Raw genomic sequence first — 14,714 nt, 5'->3', positions numbered from 1 at the left:
TAGTTACCTCCCTCCCCATCGACTCTTGCTCCACAGTAAACACATTCACAAAATATTCATTTAAGGTCTTCATTTTCTCTGGCTCTGCATAAAGACACCCATCCTGATCCTTAAGGGGATCTATTCTTTCCATTGTGACCCTTTTGTTCTTAGTATGCTCAATTTACTCCTCCACTGCCTACCAAAAGTTCCCTTTGCCTTCCTCAGTTTCCTTTTCACTATGCTCCTACATTCCTTATATTCACAAGGGATTGCCTTGCACCTGTCTGCCTGTATCTGATCTGTATCCTTTCTCTTTCTGATCTGTGCTTCGGCAAGTAGCAGCTGCAGGCGTACAGCAGGCAAGGTAAAGGCAAGGCTTACCATTGGTTTTCCTTTCAGTGGTTAGTGCAGACGAGTTGGTAGCTAGGGTTGTCCACCATACCACCTGAGGAGGTGGGAATCTCCCAGTGTCCTTGACCACTGCTCCTGTGGAACATGCATCCCCTGGAGTTGTAGCCAGATGTACAGAGGTGGTCTCGCCACTCGGTGAAGATGTAGTCAGAGAACGAGTATCTGCGTGACCTGCCGGAACAGTAGAGGGAGTAGCCTGAGGGTGCAAGAGGCCCCTGCTGGGCAGTAGGAAAGGTAAAGAGAGTCGATGGAGTGGAGGTTGGTTTGACCAGTGGTTTGAACTGTATTCACAACTCTGTAATTTCTTCTAATCTTGGCAGAACAATTCCTGTACCAAGCTGTGATGCATCCAGACAAGATACTTTCTATTCAAGATTCAAGATCCCTTTATTGTCATATAATAGTACAGAACATGTAATAAAACTATAGAACACTACAGCACAGAAAACAGCCATTCAGCCCTTCTAGTCCGTGCCAAAATATCATTCCACTAGTCCATCGACCTGCACCCAGTCCATAACCCTCCAGACATCTCCCATCCATGTATCTATCCAATTTATTCTTAAAACTTAAGAGTGAGCCCACATTTACCTGACAGATGGCAACTCATTCCACACTCCCACCACTCTCTGAGGGAAGAAGTTGCCCCTAATGTTTCCCCTAAACCTTCCTCCCCCTTTTCACTCTAAAGTCATATCCTCTCATATTTATCTCTCCTAATCTAAGTGGAAAGAGCCTACTCACATTTACCCCTCATAATTTTGTAAACCTATCAAATCTCCCCTCATTTTTCTATGCTCCAAGGAATAAAGTCCTAATCTGTTTAATCTTTCCCTGTAACTCAACTCCTGAAGACCCAGCAACAACCTAGTAAATCTTTTCTGCACTCTTTCAGTCTTACTGATATTCTTCCTGTAGTTAGGTGACCAGAACTGCACACTATACTCCAAATTTGGCCTCAACAATGTCTTGTACAAACTGACCATAACTTCCCAACTCCTGTTCTCAATGCTTTGATTTATGAAGGCCAAGATGCTAACAAGTTTCTTTACATCCTTGTCTACCTGTGACACCACTTTCAGGGAATTATGTATCTGTACTGTCTTCCCATTTCCCATTTCCCTTTGCTCCTCTGAACTCCTCAGTGGCCTACCATTTACTGCACATGTCCTACCTTATTTTGTCCTTCCAAAATGCATCACCTCACACTTGTCTGCATTAAATTTCATCATCATATCGTGGCCCCTTTTTCCAGATGGTCCAGATCCCTCTTCAAGCTTTGAAAGCTTTCCTCACTGTCCACAATGGCTCCAATCTTAGTGTCATCAGTAAACTTGCTGATCCAATTGACCACATTATCATCCAGATCATTCATATAGACAACAAACAACAATGGTCCCAGCACAGATCCCTGAGGCACACCACTAATCACAGGCCTCCAGTTTGAGAAGCAAACATCCACTACCACTCTCTGACATTTCCCATACAACCAATTTCCAATCCAATTTACAACCTCTCCATGGATACCTAGTGTCTGAACCTTTTGAACTAAGCTCCCATGTGGGACTTACTAAAGTCCATGAAGACAACATACACAGCCTTTCCTTCATCTACTTTCTTGGTAACCTCTTCGAAAAACTCTATCAGATTTGTTAACCACAACCTACCATGCACAAAGTCATGCTGACTATCCTTAATCTGCCCTTGACTGTCCAAATACTTGTATATTCAATCTCTCAGAACATCTTCCAATAATCTACCTACTATTGACATCAGACTCACTGGCCTGTATTTTCCTGGTTAACTTTTGGAGCCTTTTTTAAACAATGGAACCACAAGAGCTACCCTCTAATCCTCTGGCACCTTACCCATAGCTAAGGACATTTTAAATATTTCAGTCAGGGGCCCTGCAATTTCTACATTAATCTCCCTCAAGGCCCAAGGGAATATCATGTCAAGCCTGGGGGATTTAACTACCTTTATTCACTGTAAGGCAACAAGCACCTCTTCCTCTTTAATCTCTATATGTTCCGTGACACCACTGCCTGTTTCCCTTCCTTCCTTATACCCTATACCAGTTTTCCTGAGTAAATACAGATGCAAAAAAAAACTGTTTAAGACCTCCCCCATCTCCTGAGGGTTCACACATAGTTGATCACTTTGATCTTGTGGGGAACCAATTTTGTCCCTTACTTTCCTTTTACTCGTAATATACTTAGAAACCCTTCAGGTTTACCTTCACATTATCTGCCAAAGCAACCTCATGTCTTCTTTGAGCCTTGCTGATTTCTTACTTGAGGTTTTCCTTAAATTTTGTATACACCTCAAGTACTTAATTTGCTCTACTTTACATGAAATAATGTAATATTACATAAAATTGCCTTCTGCCTGCCATAAGGCAAAGGGTCACCATTAGTGTTGCCCGGCGCCCCTTGCATTAAGAGAAATGAAGCAAAAGAGATTCCCTTCAGAATCACTGAGTGACTATGGTTTCACCTCCAGCGCCTTTACAACCTCTGCTGCCACACAGACAAAAGGTTCAGACACTAGGTATCCATGGAGAGGTTGTAAATTGGATTGGAAATTGGTTGTATGGGAAATGTCAGAGAGTGGTAGTGGATGTTTGCTTCTCAAACTGGAGGCCTGTGATTAGTGGTGTGCCTTAGGGATTTGTGCTGGGACCATTGTTGTTTGTTGTCTATATGAATGATCTGGATGATAATGTGGTCAATTGGATCAGCAAGTTTACTGATGACACTAAGATTGGAGCCATTGTGGACAGTGAGGAAGGCTTTCAAAGCTTGAAGAGGGATCTGGACCATCTGGAATAAGGGGCCACGATATGAAGATGAAATTTAATGCAGACAAGTGTGAGGTGATGCATTTTGGAAGGACAAATTTGGAAGGACATCGGCAACCTGAGCTCCAGATCCAAACCTCTGACACAACCAGGAACCCTTCAGCGCCTGAGCTCTTTTGGGACCCCTTCGCCCTCAGCACCCTATTGAATCCTTGCTCCTGGTTTCCATGATCCAGTCTCCAGAAGTGTGCAGCAGGTGGGGATCCCCTGATAGCAAGTTGCTTGCAGTCATTCTGGGTCCTTCAGTCGCTGTACCCCTCGCAGGTCTGCCATCGTGGTTACCGTCTGGTAGGGTCATCTCCTCTGCTTCTCTTCCTCATGGGGGGGGAAATGTTCTCCCCATTTCTGATGCCCTGCGCTGGTCCACTGCTCCCTGAAGTCTGCAATCCCTTGTGCCAATGCCATGCGCAGGCGTTGTCATCTAGGGCACAGACCCTAAGGTTGCAGGAGTTTACTTTAAAAACACCATTGACTCCTTTAACTGGCTATTTAACAGCTGAACAGTGCTGCCGGTATTAGGACTGGGTGGTTGTACCCTTCGGAGTAGTGCTATGTCTCTGCTCTTCCTGGGCTCGCACCAGCGACAGTGCCAGGGTGCATCTATAGCCCATTTTTCACTGGCACCTTGTCTCAGGAATTAACTGGGAATTTACTGGGTCAGGGTTCAATGGAAAAGGAGCACTGTTCAAATGCTGGTGTCAAATTATGTAATTTCACACCAGCATTAACTGCCTCCGCCCCTACTCATATCCCAGGTGTTTGCTGATGCCTGTGGGCTGATAAAACCAATGGAAAAGAAACAGCAGAAGGTCATCTGTTTCCAGTTGAAGGTAGAACACTGAATCCCGGGGATGAATTGTGTTCAATGGAAAAGCAATTAGTGTCCCAGTTAAGGGTGACCCAGTGGAAACGGCACAAAGGGCTTCCTATCCCGGGACCCGGCACAGCCAACTAAGTGGGATGCATGTGGAAAAGGGGCTTATAAGAACTGTTAAGAAACATTGGGATTTCATTAGACTGCTGAGGAAGTAGAGGTGCACTCTCTCTGTTGTAGCATCGGTGTGGTTGGATCAAGACAAATGGTTGATGATAGTTACCCCTAAACATTTAGAGCTCTCTACCATCTGCACCTCAGCACTGTTTATATAGACCAGAACATCCACTTAGCTGCACCATCATCTCAGATTTACCCTAAAAGAAATATCCTCCTATGGTGGTACACCAGCGGTCTACTGCAGGGGGCAACCTCTGTACCTTCAGGAGGGTAAGGGGACAGGACAACACCTGGCCAGGTGTCAATTAGTAGGCCTGAATGAATCAAGCCCCACCTGGTTGGGTGTCAATCACCCTCCGGGATATAAGCCTGCGCCGGCCTCCCGAAGCCTCACTCAGAGTTGCTACAGCTTCAGGTAGCCTGGCTCTGTGTAAGTCTTTGTGGATTAAAGCCTGTTGTACAGTCTTTACCTTTGTGTGTGTCTGATTCTGGCTAACACCGCACCACAATTTAATCCACAAAATTTTCCCACGTTTGCCATGGAAAAACTCCTGTGCGCAGGGACCCTCGAGGTCGACCCACACCACCCGGAAGCCCAGAGATGCTTCGAGATCTGGCAGCATGCGGTTGAGGCAATCATCAAGGCACATGAGGGTGGCATCCTTGACTCAGATTGGAAGAGGTTGGTCCTACTCCGGACTAAGCTGGGTCCCCGTGCTTTCCAGGCAACCAAAGGCTGCTCCACGCAATGGACACTCTCGAGAACTTGTACAAGCCCCCCCATGAATGCAGCCTGTGCAAGGTACCTCCTCAACACCCGAGCCCAGCATCCCGGGGAGGCAGCTGAGTCTTACCTGGGACATTTGCGAGAGTTGGCCCAACCATGTCTGGTTGAACCAGGGGTAGGTGCAGAGGCGGTTGAGAGGCTGATCCGGGACGCCTTCGTCCGAGGGTTATGCTTGAGGGCCATCTGGCAGAAGCTGCTGGAAGAAAATATCTACAACCTAACCAAGACTGTTAAAGTGGTCCAAACCCTGGAAGCAGCAGCCCTGCACATTGAAGCCTTCGATTCCAGGTTCCACCAGGCTCCCTCATGGCCCTCTCACACTGCAGCTGCAGCCCCAGACCAAGCTGGGGAGGAGAACGTTGCTGCGGCAGGTGCCCAGCGCCCCTATGAGTACTGTGGGTCCTGGTGTGGGTCAGATCGATGATCGTGCCAAAACTGCCCAGTTAGGAACCAGTATTGTTCCCAATGCCGCAAGAGAGGTCACTTGCAAAAGTGTGCCTCTCAAAACCTGCCAGCAGCTCAGTGGCCCTCTATGATCTCCTCCGCGGAACCCCCCCCACTCCACATGCGCATGCCTTACCCGACTTCGACCGTGCAACATCAGGCCCCACCAGTGACTGTTGCAGCGTATGCCCCGAGTTCATGAACCAGCCCCCGCCCTCGCCAGCACCGCTCGCCAAGAACTACAGCGACGCCTCTTCCAGCTCTCGGTGTGAAGTCACTTCCAGCTGACGTAACGACATCATTGCCGCTGGCCGTAGTGATGTCAATTCCCAGGCGCAATGGACACGGCTGGGGAAGGAGTCCAGCCATGCAGCGGGCCCCCACATGCCGGCACCTTCTTGGGCCAGGCAGCGGACGACACGGAGGGCCTCCGACGATATTGAGAATGACGTGGTCAACACGGGCAATGATCAGGCCATCCTACCGACACTCCCCATGTTTCCAGGTGCCATCAGCTGCCGCATCCAACGACTGATGTCAACGTTGTCAACATGCGCAATGACCAGGCAACCCTACTGACGCTACCCACGCATCCGGATGCCATCGGCTAACTCATGCCGCGCCCCATGACCGATGTCAACGTGGTCGACACGGGTAATGAATTGGCCGCCCTACTGATGCTCCCCATGTGTCCGGAAGCCATAAATCGCTGCGTTCAGCTGGATAGCGACGACTCCTGCTCCGAGACAGTCCTGGCCGCCATCATGCTCACCAGGGACATCCCCCACGACCTCGGTTGCTCGATGATGGACGTGCAAGTCAACAGGCAGGTAATGAAGTGCCTGTTCAACAGTGGCAGCACCGAGAGCTTCATTCAGCTGAGCGTGGTCCACTCCCTCAGATTAACAGTCCACCCCACCACCTGCTCTATCGCCCTCGCCACCAAGGATAAGACTGTTGGTACCCTTATAACTGTGGGAGGGGAGACTTACACATGGTTCAGGCTCCTGGTCATGCCCAAACTCTGCGCCCCAGTACTCCTGGGCCTGGATTTCCAGTGCGACCTGCAGAGTGTCACCCTTGCCTTCGGGGGGCCCCAACCTCCACTCACATTACACAGCACACCAACTTACCAGCCCCGCCCAACCTGCGGCCTCTAAATTCTGCGCATCACCCCACCGGCACTCTTCCCACATCTTGCTCTGGGCTGCAAGCTGATTGCCGCCAGTTGCTCCGCAGACAACGAATTCATCAAGGCGGTGGTGTGGCGACTCCTGGCGGAAGGCATCACAGAACCCAGTAACAGCCCTGGGCTTGGAGAGCCTAAGTCCTGGTGGTCAAAGGGGGAAGTAAGCCGAGGATGGTCGTGGATTACAGCCAGACCATTAACCGGTACACCCAGCTGGATGCCTAACCCCTGCCGAGGATTGCTGACATGGTCAATGAGATAGCCCGCTACCGGGTTTTCTCCACAATTGACCTGAAGTCAGCATATCACCAAATTCCCATTCACCCGAAAGACCACCACCTTTGAGGTAGACGGCCACCTGTACCAGTTCCGCTGAGTTCCCTTTGGGGTCACAAACTGGTTCTCCATTTTCCAGCGGGAGATGGATCGCATGGTAGACTGGCACAAGCTGAAGGCAACATTACTATCTGCGGCCGTGACCAGCAGGACCATGATGCTAACCTGGAAAATTCCTGCAGACAGCCAGGGAGCTGAACCTCACTTACAACAAGGAGAAGTGTGTGTTTAGCTCCACCCGCCTCTCCATCCTGGGGTAGATGGTGGTCCATGGAGTCGTCGGCCCAGATCCGGAAAGGATGCGCCCATTAATGGAGTTACCCCTCCCCCCCATGCTAAAGGCCATCTGCAGGGCCTGGGCCTGTTCTCTTATTACTCACAGTGGGTTCCCCGCTTCTTGGACAAGGTCCTCCCACTGGCCCAAGCCACAACTTTTCCACTCCCACCCGGGGCGCAGACAGCCTTCATCCGCATCAGGCAAGACATCGCGGATGCCACGATACAGGCTGTGGATAAGGACTCCCCCTTCCAGGTGGAGAGCAATGCCTTCGAGGTGGCCCTCACTGCTACCCTCAACCAAGGGGAGCTCCCTGTCGCCTTCTTCTCCAGGACCCTCCACAGCTCCGAGCTAGGGCACTCTGCCATTGAAAAGGAGTCCCAGGCGATTGTGGAAGCAGTCCACCACTGGTGCCACTTCCTGGCCGGCAGGAGATTCACCCTCCTCATAGACCAGCGGGCCATGGCGTTCATGTTTAACTCTACCCATGAGAGCAAGATCAAGAACGACAAGATCGGGAGGAGTCACGCGATGGAGTAGTGGCCGGACGGTGAACTCCAGCCCTCTCCAGAAAAGTCGGGAAAAACAAGAGAAAACACAAAGGCACAGAAATAAAAGTTACAGAAAAGTGAGTATAAAGGTGGAAAGAAGATGGCGACAAAAAAAGAAAAGTCGAAAGCAACGGTAAGAAGAGAGGAAGAGAAGACAAAGGAGGAAAAAGGTGAAGGCCTTACCTGTCCGAAGAGGCCCGCTGCGGAGAGAGAAACCCGCTCCCTCAGGTCGGTAAATAATGGACTACAAAAATGGCTCGCAGAGCCGAGTAAAAGTGCGCAACCGCGCATGCGCGAAGTTTCGCGCATGCGCGATGCGAATGAAAAAAAACACACCGACGGGAGGGGGGACCAGCTGGGGAGTCGATCTCCACAGCCGGCAACGACAGCTGCAGAACACCTGCAGCAAGAAGAGACCACAGAAGACAACAGAAACAAGAAAGAAGAGGAGGAAAGGGCAACAAAGAAACAACAGATGGCCAACCCAGAGGAAGAAGAAGAGGAAGAGTATGGTGAAATAGAAGAAGAAAAGAGAGGCAAGGTAAAGGATATACTTGCTCTTATTAGAGGATACATGGAATCATTTAAAGAATGGCAAACACAGGAATTTAAGGATTTAAGAAAAAGAATAAACAACACAGAAGAGAAAATAAATAAAATGGAGATGACCTTAACAGAAATGGGAAAGAAAATGGACAAGATGGAAGAGCGGGCAGTAGCAGCAGAAATGGAGGTAGAAGACTTAAAAAAGAAATTGGAGAAATCTAATAAAAAAACTAAAGAGACACAAGAACTACTAGCTCAAAAAATAGATACAATGGAAAACCATAACAGAAGAAATAACATAAAGATAGTGGGCCTTAAGGAAGATGAAGAAGGCAAGAATATGAGGGAGTTTATAAAAGAGTGGATCCCTAAGACCCTAGGATGTCCAGAACTACAGCAAGAATTGGAAATAGAAAGGGCACATAGAGTATTGGCCTCTAAACCACAACCACAACAAAAACCAAGATCTATTGTAGTAAAATTCCTAAGATATACTACAAGAGAAAAGGTACTGGAGAAGACAATGGAAAAAGTAAGAGAGGGCAACAAACCACTGGAGTATAAAGGGCAAAAAATCTTCATTTATCCAGATATAAGTTTTGAACTCCTAAAGAAGAGAAAAGAGTTCAATACAGCAAAGGCGATTTTATGGAAGAAAGGGTATAAATTTATACTAAAGCATCCAGCGGTATTGAAAATATTTATTCCAGGACAACAAAACAGACTATTCTCCGATCCAGAAGAAGCACGAAAATTTGCAGAACAATTACAAAAATAGACTGAGGGAGGAAGACGGGTAATGAGAGTTAAGATGATCACAATTGATATGTATGTGGGTAAAGACAAAAATAGACTGAGGGATGAAGACGGGTAATGAGAGTAAAAATGATCACGATTGATATGTATGCGGGTAAAGAGGTATAAGAGTGAATAGAGACAAGGAGCATACGTGAATGTATCTGTACTTAGAGGAAAATATAGATAGTATAGACAAGAATTAATAAGGGAAGGTAATGGAATAGAGAGAATAAGGAGGGAATTAAAAGAGTGACCTTTGTGACATATGAAAAGTGAAATCTTTTCTGGGGGAGGCGGGGTGGGGGGAAATAGCGGTCACTGCAAAATCAGTTGACGCTTGCGAGTGGATTCGCAAATCCAAATGGAGAGGGGAGATGTGGTTGTCCGACAAGGGATAAAGGACAACTCAGGAGGTGAATGGGAGATTGGGAATAAATAAGATAGAAATAGGAGAATAAGGAAAATGTTGGATGTTGTAGGAATGTTGTCTTATAAAGAGTTGAAAATAAGAAAACAGAAATGGAAAAGGAGGAAAGGTAATGATGGAAAAACGGAAAGAGAAGATAAACAAAATATAAAAGGGCTACGCTGAACTATATGTCTTTAAATATTAATGGAATACATAACCAAATTAAAAGGAATAAACTACCAAATTTAAATGAATAAATGTATTCCATTAGAAAAAATAACATATTGGTTAAGAAATAATATTGAAATATTCGAACAAGTATAGGAGCCTTACATTAAATACAATAGCGAAAACCTACCGGGGACAAACATTACCTAAGTTGATGGAAGGAGAAGGAAAGAAAAGAATGGACTCAGTAGAATTTCTGGTGTAATTTTGTTGAATGACAACATTGTCTGACTGGATTAATGCAACCTAGATTGTATACCTAAAATGGATGAGAGGGGGGGTGGGGGGGTGGTTTGGGAGGAAAGGGGGGGGGGAGAAAAAGTCACTGTATATGTGTGAAAAAGAAATTGTGTATATCATGGCTAATGTGATTTATGGTGTGAAAAATAAAAAAAATTAAAAAAAAAAAAAAAAAAAAAGAACGACAAGATCTTGCGCTGGAGAGACAGCTGGCCACCTATGGCTACGACATCCAGTACCGCCCTGAGAAGTTTAACGATTCCCCCAATGCCCTCTCTCACACCTGCGCGTCTATGCATGACGACAGGTTGCAGGCATTGCATGAGTCCCTCTGCCATCTGGGCATCACCCAGTTGTATCATTTCATTAAGTCCCAAAACCATTAGGGACATGACCGAGGCCTGTCGGGTCTGCGCGGAGTGTAAACCCTGCTTCTTCTGCCCACCCTAGGCCCATGTTGTAAAGGCTACTTGGCCTTTTGAGCATCTTGGCATGGACTTCAAAGGGCCCATGCCCTCCACGAACTGAAACGTCTACTTCCTCAAGGTAGTGGACGAGTACTCACGCTTCCCTTTTGCTATCCCTTGCCTGCCACCTCCACGGCCACCATCATCAGGGCCCTGGGACAGATTTTCACCATGTTTGGCTACCCCGCCTTCATCCACAGTGACCGGGGGTCTAGTTTCATGAGTGACGAGCTGTGCCAGTACCTGATGGCGAGGGGCATTGCGACAAGTCATACAACGAACTATAACGAGAGGCAATGGGCAAAACGCAAAAACGGGGTGATCTGGAAGGCAGTCCTCCTCGCACTCTGGTCGAAGGGATGGGCCATTGAGTACTGGCAGGATGCCCTGCCCAAGGCGTTCCATGCCATTTGGTCACTGCTGTGCATGGCTACCAACAAAACGCCACACGAATGTCTATTCTCATTCCCCAGGAGGTCGGCGACTGGAATGTCACTCCCAGCATGACACATCGGTCATGGGGCGCAGCATGCGGTAGCCAATGGCATCTGGATGCATGGGTTGCGTTGGTAGGGTGGCCTGGTCATTGCCCATGTTGACAACGTTGATGTCGGTCGCTGGGTGTGGCAGCCGATGGCACCTGGAGGCGTGGGGAGCGTCGGTAGGACGGCCTGATGATTGCCCGTGTTGACCACGTCATTCTCAATATCATCGGAGGCCCTCCGTGTCGGCCGCTGCCTGGCCCAAGAAGGTGCCGGCATGTGGGGGCCCGCTGCGTGGCTAGCCTCCTTCCCCAGCCGTGTCCATTGCGCCTGGGGAAGAGACATCACTACGGCCGGCGGCAATGACATCGTTACGTCAGCTGGAAGTGACTTCACACCGAGAGCTGGAAGAGACGTTGCTGTAGTTCTTGGCGAGCGGTGCTGGCGAGGGCGGGAACTGGTGCAGGAACTCGGGGCACATGCTGCGACAGTCGCTGGCGGGGTCTGATGTTGCACGGTTGAAGTCGAGGAAGGCAGAAGTCATCACAGGGACAATGGCGTCCCCGGGACCGGTGCTTTTGCGTAAGCATGTACGGACACACAAGGCCGAAGCCCTGGTGGAGCAGGTTTTCCTCCTTCATGCACACCATAACTACGCCTGCTTTAGGTTCGGCGGTGGCAGGGAGGACACCGTCTCAACCAGGGACCTGGCACCAGCAGGAGCACCCACCACACCACGCCACCCTCCAACCCAGTACAATGCTGACCGGGCATACATCCCCGTTCCCAGGCAGCAATGGGGTACGCAGGGCCTCCTTGACCACCAAGGGCCCGCTTCAGTCTTGAGAGACGAAAACGACCCCCCACCCATCCAATACGACCCTCATACGTCGACCCCGGCCCCCCCCAGCCACCCCTCCGTGCATCACCACACCAGCCACACAGACCCCTGCCTCCAGCTCCCCCCCCACTTCCCCTCCAACCAGTGCCCAGGAGCCAGTCCTACGATGGTCACAGAGACCCTGGCGGGCGCCGAATCGTCTCAATCTGTAAATATTGTATGTACATAGTGGGTGCAATTCCTTGTTACTTAATGTGATGGTACACCACTGGCCTACTGGAGAGGGCAACCTCTGTACATGCAGGCCTGTAAGGGGACAGAACAACTCCTGGCCGGCTGTCAATCAGTCGGCCTGAATGAATCAAGCCCTACCTGGTCGGGAGTCAATCACCCTCCGCGATATAAGCCTGCGCCGGCTTCCCGAGGCCTCAATCAGAGTTGCTGCAGCCACAGCCAGCCTGGCTCTGTGGAAGTCTTTGTGGATTAAAACCTGTTGTACAGTCTTTACCTTTGTGTGTGTATGATTCTGGCTAACAGCGCACCACACCTCCTCCCCCAACCTCCCTGTAGCGATGTTTCCTTTTCAGTTCTGACGAAGAGTCTCCAAAACAAAATATATACTGTTTCCCTTCTCACGGATGCTGCCCAACTTGTTGAATATTTCCAGTACATTCATGTTGGTTTTGGATTTTTATCACCTGCAGTTTTTTTCACTTGTTAAAGTAGAGAGGTCTACCATGTTCATTACTAATCACCGTTGCCATGACTTCACCATTGTATTCAACTACAATGCACTGAGAAACATTGAAAGCCTTGTGATTTCATTTGGAATTTGAACTGCTGCAAGATCTATTAGAGTTACAGAGATTGCTCTATTTACACATATGAAAGGACACCAAGGTACTAACAGCCATGGAAACTAAACAGACTATTGTCTGCTTTCCTCTGCTGTACGCTGAATGCATTTTAATTAGATCTTACTTTCACCACAGCAGAAACTAGGGAAAGGAAGACACCACTTTCTACCTCTGGCTAACTGTCAGAAGCTCAATGGAAGTTCTGAAATGACTCAGGTATGTCACAAAAATACATAACTTAATGGTGCATAAATCCTTATGATACTTTAATTTGTATAGAGAAATAAATATACTTCCAATCCTACTGCACAAGCAATCTGCATTAAAGATTGGTTAAAGAACATTTTTGGCCTCCCATAGGACAACAGAAATCACAGAAAACAAGAGGAGTCATTCTGCTGAGTATGTATGTGTCAACTGGAAAGTGCTATCTATCCTAATCCCACCTTCTAGGCCTGCAGGTTATGTTTTAAACTGCACCTTCAAGTATCTTTTAAACCTCGACAGGTTATTCTCTGTAAAATAATCAGTCACTCCACTCTGCTGCAGGTATTGTCTGTCATTGGCTCCAAAGTCCATCATACTGATTAATAATTAAGTTATGGCTTATTTTAAACTGCCTCAGAGAATGTGGATGCCCTTAACAATGGCAGCAAAGTTAATAGACAGAAGAGCTAAAAAAATTGTGGGCAGGAAGATGAACCTTTTCTTGCGCGAGAGCTATTTTGCTCAGGATTGCTTTGCCTGTAAGGGTGATGGAAACAGATTCAACAGCATTTTGAAAAAATGGATTTAACTACCTAATTGAAAAAGAAATATATACATTGCTACATGGATAGAATCAAGGAATAGAACTAACCAGATATCACTTCTAAAGAGCCAGCAAGCTTAATATTACAATTGACCTACACTGCGTTTATAATTCGGTATATAACACAAGCAGTAGGATGGTCTAATCCCCTCAAAGCCAGCTCCACCATTAGTATTGATGCTGATCTTCTACCTTCCCTGCCCCACCTCCATATCTTCTATTTTCATGTTGTTCATAAATCTAGTAATTTCACCTTGGAATATACTGAATTATTCAGCTTTCATACTTCTCACACATCAGCTGGAGCTCTCAGTTGCAACAAGCCATATTAATTCTCATTCCCATTTACACATTGACCTGTCTATCGCGTCAGCCTCCTCCATTTGAAGAGTAGAACCTCCAATTCCACTTGAACAGCCTACAACCCTAAGATAAAACACTGAATTCTGCAATGTCTGCTACATTGCTCCTGGACAGTTAATTTCTCTCTCCTCATCCAGCAAGATCACTAATTTCCTCGTACTCACAGCTGTTCACAGGAGCAGCTGCTCCCCCTCCACCATCAGACCCCTCAACAACAAATTTAATCAGGGTCTCACTTAAGGAATCTTACTTTCCCCTGGCCTCTGTGGCAGGGGAACTGCCATTACTGTTTGCCAACTCTTGTTATTCTCTCTCCATCACCATCATCTCTTGCCATGTATTTACAGACCAGGGAACATTAACCAACTAGTCAACACATCTTTACAATGTGGAAGGAAACTAGAGAACCTGGAAATATCCTACTGCTTCTCTTGTTTGCTGAAACACACTGTCATGTCATCCAAGAGTCTTGCAAAAAATACACGCTTACAATTTTTTATCCAAAGAGGAAGCAAATTGGGATCCTTGATGCACTCGAATGCCATATTGCATAGTCCAATATCATGGGCAATATTTTTAATATTCACCTGAATTCCTAAGCCTATTGTTCAGTATGTTAATTCAGGAAGAAATGCAATTAATATTTTTCTCAAGTTGTGAAAAACCTTAAAAATCACAGTTAAAATGATTTTTGAGTGCAAAACTTTTATTGATATCAAATCTGCCTTGTGTGTGAGAACCACTATAATTTTAACTGAAGTATGAAAGAATCAAGGCTCCTTTTTATTTAATTTGGTATTTCAGTATGAGGGTTGTAGATAGAATAAATGAAAATAGACTG

General features: G+C 47.3%; 1 protein-coding gene across 9 annotated transcripts in view; it reads left to right on the top strand.

Moving 5' to 3' along the window:
- LOC138761596 (uncharacterized) overlaps positions 1 to 14,714 on the top strand; it is a 756,070-nt gene that overhangs the window by 572,539 nt on the left and 168,817 nt on the right. For 8 of the 9 annotated variants that reach the window (XM_069933972.1, XM_069933971.1, XM_069933973.1 and 5 more), the window contains one exon: positions 12,835 to 12,915. The exons of the other annotated variant lie outside the window; for it this stretch is intronic. In XM_069933972.1, coding sequence (XP_069790073.1) covers positions 12,835 to 12,915 — 81 coding nt within the window. The remainder of the gene's footprint in view (positions 1 to 12,834; positions 12,916 to 14,714) is intronic. 9 annotated transcript variants of the gene reach the window in all.

This window comes from Narcine bancroftii, chromosome 4 (genome assembly GCF_036971445.1).
Source record: "Narcine bancroftii isolate sNarBan1 chromosome 4, sNarBan1.hap1, whole genome shotgun sequence".
Classification (NCBI taxonomy): domain Eukaryota; kingdom Metazoa; phylum Chordata; class Chondrichthyes; order Torpediniformes; family Narcinidae; genus Narcine; species Narcine bancroftii.
Note: the sequence above shows the minus strand (reverse complement) of the source record. Positions and strands in the feature narration are given on the sequence as shown.